We start from the raw sequence: 10,650 nt of genomic DNA, 5'->3' as shown, positions 1-10,650 counted from the left end.
ATTGCAGGGCCCTCAGGGAGAACAGTATGAATACTGATGAGGCTACCCTGGGTAAACAAGACATATTATTATTATTATTATTATACATGTAGTTACTATAAACATCAGTACAATTAGAGATTCAATTATCAAATATAATGTTTTGTTTCTTAAAATCTACCCATCATACATTGCTTTTGTCTGTAGTCAGAGCCAGAAGCGCATCAACCCTTTGTTAGATTAAAGAGAAGTTGAGTTCTGGGAAGAGGTGAAAAATAGTTTGTGAGCGTTATCATTCTTATTATGCAAGTGTGGAAGAACATCAGATAAGACATGTTCCCTGAAAAGCATGGCTCTTCAAATGCCTTCATATTCTAAATATGTCATGTAACATCATAAAACTCCAGGGTAGGATTTTTACGCCACGTGTTCATGTAGTCCCATATACATCTTTCTGTGTACAGTGTTTTTAACTTTACCAAGACTTGGCCAAATTTCTTATCATTTTGATGATTCCAGAACCTTGCAATACACATAAATTCTTCATATGCTAGATGATCAACCTTTTCTGGTCGATTCCACACCGTTTCTTTCAAAATGCAATCACATGACCAAAACTCAACTTCATCTTTAAAGGAGTATTTTAATCTTGTGTTATGAGTTAATGCCCTTCTGGCTCCAAAACAGACAATATTTACATCTCACTGTTATAATGTCAGTTTATATAAAGATATAATATAAATTTCACTGAAATATATTAAACATGTACATCTTGTTCGGAGAAGGCTTGAGAACAGATACTGCCCCCTCCCCGTCTAAACTAAATAATGCACCAATCCACATTGCTGACTTTCCATTGGATGAACTAATCAGATGTGGACTCTTCCATTGCGTTTAGAAGGGGGAACACAATTAAGGTTGAACTTATCCTGCCTCCTCTATGCTAAATGGACTGATCCAGCTTGCAGTGATCGCTAATGCTTGAGTATGTGGTTGTAGACCCATCCATTGTTGGGAGCGGGGGAGAACAGCTTGGTTTGCCAGGCAGAGCTGGTCTCCATCCGTAACTTCTTCTCCTGCCTCTGTCTCTCTTCCAGCTGATTGTGCAAAGGATTGTGCAAAGGATAATAAATATGCAAATTGCCAACATTCATCATTGATAACATTCAACCCTGCAGTGCCATGGATTTTACAAACACGTGCCACAATTAGCAAAGTTTTATACTTCAATAATGAAAATACCCCACTAAATAATGCACCAATCCACATTACTGACTTTTCATTCGATGAGCTAATCAGATGTGGACTCTTCCATTACTTTCCAAGGGGAAGCACAACTAATGGTGAACTTATTCGTGATAGAAAAAAAGACTCCTCAAGAAATAGTGGATTTTACAAACACTTGCCACAAGCAAAGTTATGTACTTCAATAATAAAATTACTTGCTTTTACAAACAATCTAATGAAAGGAGTGGTATAAAGTGCGTACTGCGATGAAGCAGTTGATTAAATAGAAAAATTGATAAGAAATTTGTAGACCATGAAGTAAGAAAATTTTAAAGAATTTCACTAATTTTTTTTAGTGAATCATGTCATCGTATTGGAAAGATATGCTATATCAAATCCCTGGCAACAGTTTGGTTTAAAAAAACAGCATACCTGCCAACATTTGAAAATAAGAATTAGAAATTTCTAGCAGGATTCGCACAGCCTTACCATGGCCATGTATCTGGCAATACGCGCTAAATCTGTACAAAAAAAGCAAATACAAATTCACTGCTCGATAGTGCAGCCACTCAACGCAAGCAATACACGAGCTCTCAAATCGCGGCACATATTAGAACAAGCTAAATTTGGCTATTGAAAAAAATATAGGTCTTTCAGAATTGTGACAAACCAGAATATTCAGAAAATTTAGGTTACAAAAATCAATAAAATCTTAATATTCCGGATAATTTGGAAGGGTTGGTAGGTATGGAACAGTGCCCCTTTCTTTTTGGAAATACATTTCTCACAAATAATTGGATTCCAGTTTAAGAACAGGTTCTTTCATCTTAACTATTTCCCTAGCACACTAATATATTTATAAATCTCATCTTCTCCAAGAGACACAATAAGACAAAAGAGAAGAAAATAATAAGAGAAGATGGAAAAAATACAGTAGCAGAAAAATGAAAAGAGAATAAAAACGAAATAAAGCACATTACCATCCATGTATAGGAAAGCTTTAATTAAGAATGTGACTGGGTGAATTGCCATTTGGTCTACTACCTAATTAGTCTATTCCCATATGGTCTACTCCATATTCATTTAATCGTAACCGACAATAATCATCAAATTATTATTAGACCCTATGGATATTAGACGAAATGGGCATTGGACAAACTGGGAATTAGACCAACTGGAAATTGGACCAAATGGTAATTAGACCAAATGATAAATAGACAAAATCATTATTATACCATGTGGATAGTGGATGGGCTGGGTGTAGACCATATGGGAATAGACTAGCTGGGTACTTTATAGACAACCTGGGACCGGTTTCACAAAACCTTTTTTCAATGACAAATGACAAAAATCAGTGACAAATCTGCTGATAACCAATCAGAAGCAAGGATTTCACTAGCTTATAACAAAAACTGTCATTTGTCACTGATGTCAAGTTTTGTGAACCCCCCCCCCCCCCCCCCCCCCCCCCCCCCCCCCCCCCCCCCCCCTGGTTGTAGACCAAATAGCTATAAACCTGTGACTCTACTTACATATCTCTTGTGTTCTGTAGCTGTGTTGATATCGCCAACCTTCAGACTTGATGTAACGTTCTGCCATAATCTCCTCGACTCGTATTCCCCTTGCATACTGACCGGTCTTACTCTCTTAGGGCAGCCCGATTGCTTGCTGGTATCTATAACCTTCTGCTCTCCCTGTAGACAAAACATTGAAATACAATTGATGTTATAAATGCTAGCAAACTTTCAGGAAGAGACTTGAATTCTCCTTGCATACTGATTGGGTTAACTCTCTTGGGAAACCCTGATTGCTTGCTTACAAGTATCTATGACTTTTTACTCTCCCTACATACATAACTATTTCAAGAACCAACTTTTACCTTCACGCTTTCGAAAGCTTGGAGCAGCATGGTGGGAGGGGGGGGGGGGGAATACACGCTTACTTTAGGGTGCAAACAGACAGAAAATTATAATTTTCAACAATTATGCCTTTTGTATTCTGGGGGGTATTTCACAAAGACTGAGATTAACTTTAAGTTGAACTTAACTATGGCAGGCCATTTATGCCACTGGTTGCTCTCACCATTAAGGTATTTAGATATTTTTTCCTTCAATATAAATGAATTATCAAGAAATATGAATTCTGTAGATTTGTGGCCTTTGTGGCCGTGAGAGACAAAATGGTGAGAGCAAACAGTGTCATGAGTGGCCTGCCATAGTTACGTCCAACTTAAAGTAATTCTTAGTCTTTGTGAAACACCCCCCTGGACGCGTCTTTTGGTACTACGTTTTTAGCTATTCAACAGGTACCTTATAATTATAGTAACGTCATAAGAAAATGCCATGGTTTATCGTGTCGTATGTAAACAAGCCTCGACTGACATTTCTTGGGGGGAAAATATATATTTCATTAGGTGTATACTTACGGATGAGTAGGTGTATTCCAGCCTTCCGTTCCATTCTCCCTGGACCTTACAGACTGTCTGATTGGCCGGATTCTTGACCTCTGCAGTCAACCTATGAACTTTGCCCCCATAGAATGGCTGAAGGGCAATAAAGATTTTCAAAACGTTACTGATTTGAATAGCTAAAAAGATTTTAGTGTGGAATGATTGGGTATTGATATAACACCAGCTCTAGGGGTGATTGGGAAAAAATAGGGAAAAATCGGGGGGAAAAAAAAATAAGGAAAAGATCAGGAAAAACAAAATCTGATTTAAATCGAATAATTATCAGTACTGGCTGCTTAAACAGTGCACTCTTTCTCGTCTTAGCGTTATGTTATGCAGGGCCCCTAAGTATAACAGTATTTCAACTACTACGGGGGCTACCCTGTTGAAATATTACCAAATTAATAAATAAATGAAACAAATATATTACCTTTGTATGGAAGACAACTGAAGCTGAAAAGTTTGACTTTGCGCACTGTATTAGGACCTTTCCACCCAGCTCCATCCACGGTATCGTCAAGATAGACCGTCCGTATGCATTAGGAAACGTTAGTGTGTAGGTCTCTCCGTGGTCTAATACATGTACTGCACCTGTAGCAGAGATGTCAAAGGTTAATTTGTTAAAACTGGATAAACTTAATACTTTGTCTTGAGATACGACAGAGTTTCTTTGATTAATTTGTTACAGGATTTTAAATTACAGGATGCAGAGGTAATAAATTATTACAGTCAAACAAAAGTTGAACAAAACTTACTATTGATAGTAACTTTGCCATCAATGGTAACTACCATGGAAACCTTGATTTTGATTGGCTGTTGAGCCCTGTTACCATGGCAGTTGCCATTGATGGCAAAGTTACCATCAATGGTAAGTTTTGTGCAACAGGGCCCTGCTTTAGCGACCAGCTGTATACAAAGAACATCTGGCTATAGAGACCACATTACTATTGGTAATAAGAGCTTCTATTTCATTTTTTGAGAGGGGGGCGTTTCCAAAACTGATCTTTACCTTTGATGATTTACTTACATTCCCCGATCATATTGACTCCTATGGACATGCCGAGGAACTTTGACTTGGTATAGACCGATGAGTTCATACAGATCCTCTTAGCTGCACACTCTGCGTAGAAAGCTGACACTGAAGGGAAGAAAGCGGTAAAAGAAATGTCATGCGCAGTCAGTAATGAATCATCAACATCAATACAACATTTGAAGTGATGAAAAACTGTAGGCATTCTATTTTTCTTTAAAAAGTATTTTTGATATTAATATTTCATTCAATGTTATCATTGACCATTACTGTGCCATCAAGTTTGCAAACATCTATAGTATGAAAAAAAAAGAAAAAAAAAGAGAAGAGTTCACAGGATCCATTTTAAATCATAGTTGGTTTACAATCTACATGTATACTGTTCATGTTCGTAACAGTTTATAGTTAATTTCTTACTTCACAGTTAAGAAGCATTGATTTCTCTTTCAAGAAAAAAAGGCAATTTCCTATCTTTAGTTCAATAATATTAGATTCAATCTTAAACGTAGAGCTGTTCTTATGTGTGCAATTGAATTAGCATGATATGCTGACCAAATTTGGATGTACTTACTTAACAGCAGCATGCTAATTTTGTACAATATACATGAATATTAGAACTTTCTTAAGAGACCATATTACTAAGTATTTCCTGTAAACAATGTCTGAAATTGGTATTCCGAAAACCTGTACATAAAGACCACCTTCCTATAAAGATCCTTTTTCCTGTCCCCTTTGAGTGGTCTCTAAACACAGATTTCTATGTAATGAACTCACCAGGAGGATGATGGGATACCTGCTCCGCTACAAACGTCACCCTGTCAGACCCCCGACCTACTGATGCAGCCCCTCCGCCTGATTGGTCACCATTTAAAATGGAGTCCTGTGATTGGCTGGGGGATGAAGAGGAAGGCACGTCCCAAGAGCAGTGGAATGTCTCTCCCAGGATCGGGTTGTACGGCTTTTTGGCAAGGGAACCCTGCGGGTCAAAGGTCAATAATTGTTAAGGTAATCCAACTTGATTTCCACATTCACATATATTCAACATTGTTATTTCAATATAATAATAATAATAGTAATAATAATAATAGTTAACATAATTGATAAAGATAAAGAGTGTGTGGACTTACTTTCAGAGAGAACATATACAAAATAGAAAAGCTACAAAACTACATGTATGGACGGAAGCAAAGTGAATGAACTGTCCTGATTTACCTTTCTTCCAACATGAAAGGAACAGAGATAAATGTAGTATCGGTACTCAAAATAGCCCAGGAGAATTAATAAAAGAGAAGAAGAAACAGGAAGAGAAAAGTGAGAAAAATAAGAAGAGGAAGGAGAAGAAGAAGGAGAATGAGAAGAGGATGAAGAAGAAGTTGAAGGAGAAGAGGAAAGAAAAGGAGGAGAGGAAAGAAAAGGAGGAGAGGAAAGAAAAGGAGAAGAGAAGAGGAATAAGAAAGAGAAGAGGAAAAGAAAGGAAAAGGGAAGGGGATGAAAAATAAGAGAAAGAAGACCAAAAAAAAAGGATGAAAAAGAAGGGAAACAAGAAAAAGATTAAGGAGGAAGAGAGATAGAAAAGAAGAGGAAAAACAAGGAGAAGGAGGAAAAAGGGGGAGACAAAAAAAAACAAAAAAAATTGTTTACCTTTCTACCAACATGAAAGGAACAGAGATAGTATTCTACGACAGCTAGCATCCTTGCTTCTGGGGTCGGTAATGTGGGTATTCTGAGGAGAATAAACCAATCATTTCAAAAATAAACATGAATCACGATTTCAGAATTTAACAGAAATCATGATTAAAAAAAAAAACAACAACAAGCAAACCAAAAACAGATGTACTAGTATGTTGAATGTTTCACATTCTTGACAGTAGTTCACAGGATTTCATTTATTTATCTTTATGATACATCTATTGATATAGGGCCTCCACGGAAAACAGTATTTAACTACTGATGGAGCCACCCTATTAAATAAAGACTAATAAATACATAAACAAATGAATAAATAGATATAAATTTTCCTACAATTTAATTTTAACATGTTTAAAAGAAAGATCATGATGATAGTTTTGTGGTACCTTTTTTACTCGTATTCAAATTCTCTGCGAAATAAAGACTCATCATCCCAAAGGGGATGAGAGGAACACATATTTCAGTTGTGTATGGCACTTGGGTTTCAGGGGGAGGGGTGGGGGGGGGGGGGCTGCAGGGGCCATCCCCCTCCCCCAATAAGAAAGTCTGCCAGTGCATTTTGTGTGAATGCTTGGAATATACTCAACACCTACCTGGCAAACATGTGTGGTAGTGCCATGAAGTCTGCAAACATCTCAAGCAGCGACCGTCTCTCAAGAATAAAGGTTGGTAAAACGACCTGAAACGAAGGTCAAAGGTAAAAAAAGTTATGCACTGTTCTCTTTAAAGAAGACCGAAATTCAGAGGACTTACCTTAGCGAGGTCCATGCCTAGTTATTATTATTATTAGTAGTATTATTATCATTTATTAGGCAAAACAAAGTTTATACAAAAGAATTCCATAGAAGAACAAATCGTACAAAACAAAGGGTGAAAATCATTTAAAAAAAAGACATTATCGTGATTCCCATGAGCATTTACAAGTTGCCAGGAATGGGGCAGGCAAGTATAGATGAGATAGAAAATATAGGATCTTAGTCTTAGGTTACAGAGAAATCATAGATTGTTCTACTTTGGTATTAAGTCTAAAAGACTAAAGCAAAGGGGCTCACTTTGGAGAGGTACATGCCTAGTCTGAGTTGAGATAGCAAATGTAGGACTCAAGTCTTATGTTACAGATAAATCACACACTGTTGTACTTTAAATCATATCCTGCCATAAGGCCGCATGCACGCTACCGTTATAGTGCTTTGTACACGCGAGTGAGCTATGGCTTCATTTTCATGCATGTTTACTCGCATTTGTAATAGCAGGTATTGGTCATGCCCATTGTACTGTGCTGAGTGCTTCGCACACGGTATTGATCCTACCATCACGTGCATCAGATTATCTCAAAATAAACTTGGCACAGGGGGGATTTGTGGCTTGGCACAATGGGGATAAGTCCTGTGTCACTGGGCTGTATTCATTAAGGCAGGATAAAAGCTAACAAGACCAGGGGCCCGTTTCACAAAGCCTTTTTTCATTGACAAATGACAAAAATCAGTGAAAAATCTGCTGATAACCAATTAGGAGCAAGGATTTCAGTAGCTTATAACAAAAACTGTCATTTGTACCTGATGACAAGTTTTGTGAAACACCCCCCAGAATTCAAGGGACTTACTTTGGTGAGGTCCATTCCTAGTTTGAGTTGAGAGAGTAAATGCAGGATGATGCTCTTGTGTTCTTCCACTGCTCCGAGATCTTTATCCGCATCGTCTTCTACGTCAGGTACCTCATCCTCATGGCTCACTGGAATAATCAAACAAATGGGCTCAGAGCTGGGTGCTAAAGGATGTACCGTCAGCGACTTCTGGGCCCCGTCTTACAAAGAGTTGATATCAATCGCAACCTATTTACGATTGATATCGATCACAACTATGTTTAGGAGACTGCAAAATTGCGATTGATTGGAGGACTATACCAAGACAATACCAACATTCCTTTTCAGGACTAACAAACCCTCAAGAAAGATTACTGAGTCCCTTTTCAGGACTCCTCAATCATCCCTCTCTCTCACATGGTGCACCCGCAAGCCTACTGTATAATTTTTTATTTTGTATACAATTAGGTAACAGTAATAAGAGAAGAACAACTTACATGGTGTTGGTATATTATGAGATGTGTTTGTATTGGGTCCAGCCACGCCTCCAGGCCTGCCCCTCTGTGGTGATGTCATCGCTGTCCTGCTTGTTGATTGGATGGCTTGGTGCTCTGCAGGGGGTCTTGTCTCAGGGAGGTGTGTCCTGATGTCAACACTGTGGAGATTTTAAACCATTTTGATTGCATGTCATTTGTATACAGTAGGTCCATAACATTACAGCAAACCACTTTGAAAAACCATCTTTTCTTTTTAATTACCACTAGAAAAACCCATGAAAGAACATCGGTGTTTGATATTTTTTTTTTTTTTTTTTTTTTTTTTTTTGGGGGGGGGGGGGGAGGGGGTGAGTTGTCCTCATGCGCCACTTGTTGCTGCTCTGCATGCGTTGATGCGGAAATGAGAAGAGTCACGTGACCAAAAACCGAAATAATTCACCAGTGTTTTGAGAGCGAGCATTTACACTGCAAAAATTGGTGGAGTTGCGGCCAATATTAAACAAAAACACACCCCAGACTCCAGAGGTGTGTTTTTCCAATCAGGTTTTCCATCTTGTTTATGGGTAGTTGACTAGCAACTTACCAACAAAACTCTGGAATGTCAAGAAAAAAAAATTGGTTTTTGCCTTGAATGTAAATGCCCCTTACATAATCATTCCATATGTTGTTCAAATTTCTGTAATAGCTGGTGGTTGTTTTCAACCAGCAGTTGTTTTTATTGGCTTTGTTGATGTATTTAACCCTGTAGATCAATTACTGAACATTCATTTTCACCAGACCCTCTTTGATAGCTGAATGCAAGTAAAGTCATGTTCAGATAGTGCGCAGTAAACTGCCTTGAAAATGCCGCCACAGTTTTTAAGGTGTAAATGATGGCAACTGGGCCCGACATACAGGTAGGTCCTGCACATGTTCACGGAGCTCTGATACAGAAATGTGATGTGTATCTTTTAAAAAAAAAAAAATTTTGATTTTATTTCTGATATTTATACAGGGTGGCACATATCACCAACTTGGTGGTCTTCCATGAGGCCCTGTTTGGTAATAATAAAACAAATAACAGCATCAAAAACAAAATAGATAAATACACAAGCATATAAACAGGTAAAATACAAATTAATTGGTATCCCCATGAAATAACTGATCATTCAAGAATCATCCTTGATCATTTACAAGAAATAGGTCAATGGAATTTCCAAATAGAATACAATTTTTATAAACGTTCATTTAATAATCTGATATAGCTTAACGCACGGGATACCAAAATTGTTATATACATATTTATATTCAATTGCTCTTTAACTAATACACTTAGGTTGTTTACAAGATAGCTGAAAGTGGATACATTACATGTATGAATACATGATATAACAATAACCATGTCAACCACTGTTTTAGGAATATAGCTAAAGCATATACAGTTATCAACTGAATTACTCATCTTCTATACAAAGTTTGGAAATATATGAAGTATGTAAATCAATTGATTTGCCCCAATAATATTCATTGAGAATGTGACACATTAAAGCTAGCTAAAAATATTCAACAAAGGCCTTAATTCAACCAGTCCACCTTTCATTCTTGAGTTATGAATAAACACAAATACATAAAAATCAGAAGAAGTATCGTACCTTGTATAATTCAGTTGTTACTTATACATCTCATGTACATGTACAATGAAGGTACGTGGATATTTACACATTTCCACTGAATCTCTTATTTACTTTGGTACATTAAGCCTGGAATGTAATTACCTATCATATATAATAATGCAATTACCTTATTCTCTGCAAATGTTGTGTAATTATCCAATTATAGAAACTGAAAAAAACCAATGCTTTCCGGCAATGTTCAATGATCCTCAAAATTTGACTTCAGCACAAATGATTCATAGCACTATGACTTCTACTACAGAACTACACGAATCGCTATCACAATGTTTCTTACAGTGACCACAATGAGTAAGCCAGATGCCTTGTATACTATCATTGTGTCAACATTTAAAGGGAAAATACAGACATGCTTCAAGTTATTAAGCCTTGAGTTTTTCTGTTTACACTAACTGTGTAAACAACTAAATTATTCATATCCTTTGTAAATGTTATGCTTTTGTGTTTTTTAATTTTTAAGTAAGTGAGAAAAAAAAAAAAATTCCTGGTACATGCTTCTTGAGAATGAAATATATTAATTAGGTCTA

The 10,650-nt window shown here is 37.0% G+C and overlaps 1 protein-coding gene across 2 annotated transcripts in view; it reads right to left on the bottom strand.

Moving 5' to 3' along the window:
* Positions 1-917: 917 nt before the first annotated feature.
* The window catches only part of LOC594217 (oxysterol-binding protein-related protein 11), a 43,629-nt gene continuing 33,896 nt past the window's right edge, over positions 918-10,650 (bottom strand). For both annotated transcript variants that reach the window (XM_030993268.1, XM_030993267.1), the window contains 10 exons: positions 8,454-8,611; positions 7,978-8,105; positions 6,968-7,053; positions 6,327-6,408; positions 5,460-5,661; positions 4,683-4,793; positions 4,086-4,246; positions 3,632-3,748; positions 2,739-2,900; positions 918-1,076 (listed from right to left, as the gene is read on the bottom strand). In XM_030993268.1, coding sequence (XP_030849128.1) covers positions 954-1,076; positions 2,739-2,900; positions 3,632-3,748; positions 4,086-4,246; positions 4,683-4,793; positions 5,460-5,661; positions 6,327-6,408; positions 6,968-7,053; positions 7,978-8,105; positions 8,454-8,611 — 1,330 coding nt within the window. In that variant the 3' untranslated portion in view covers positions 918-953. The remainder of the gene's footprint in view (positions 1,077-2,738; positions 2,901-3,631; positions 3,749-4,085; positions 4,247-4,682; positions 4,794-5,459; positions 5,662-6,326; positions 6,409-6,967; positions 7,054-7,977; positions 8,106-8,453; positions 8,612-10,650) is intronic.

This window comes from Strongylocentrotus purpuratus, unplaced genomic scaffold, assembly GCF_000002235.5.
Source record: "Strongylocentrotus purpuratus isolate Spur 01 unplaced genomic scaffold, Spur_5.0 spur5_scaffold_20, whole genome shotgun sequence".
Lineage (NCBI taxonomy): Eukaryota > Metazoa > Echinodermata > Echinoidea > Camarodonta > Strongylocentrotidae > Strongylocentrotus > Strongylocentrotus purpuratus.
Note: the sequence above shows the minus strand (reverse complement) of the source record. Positions and strands in the feature narration are given on the sequence as shown.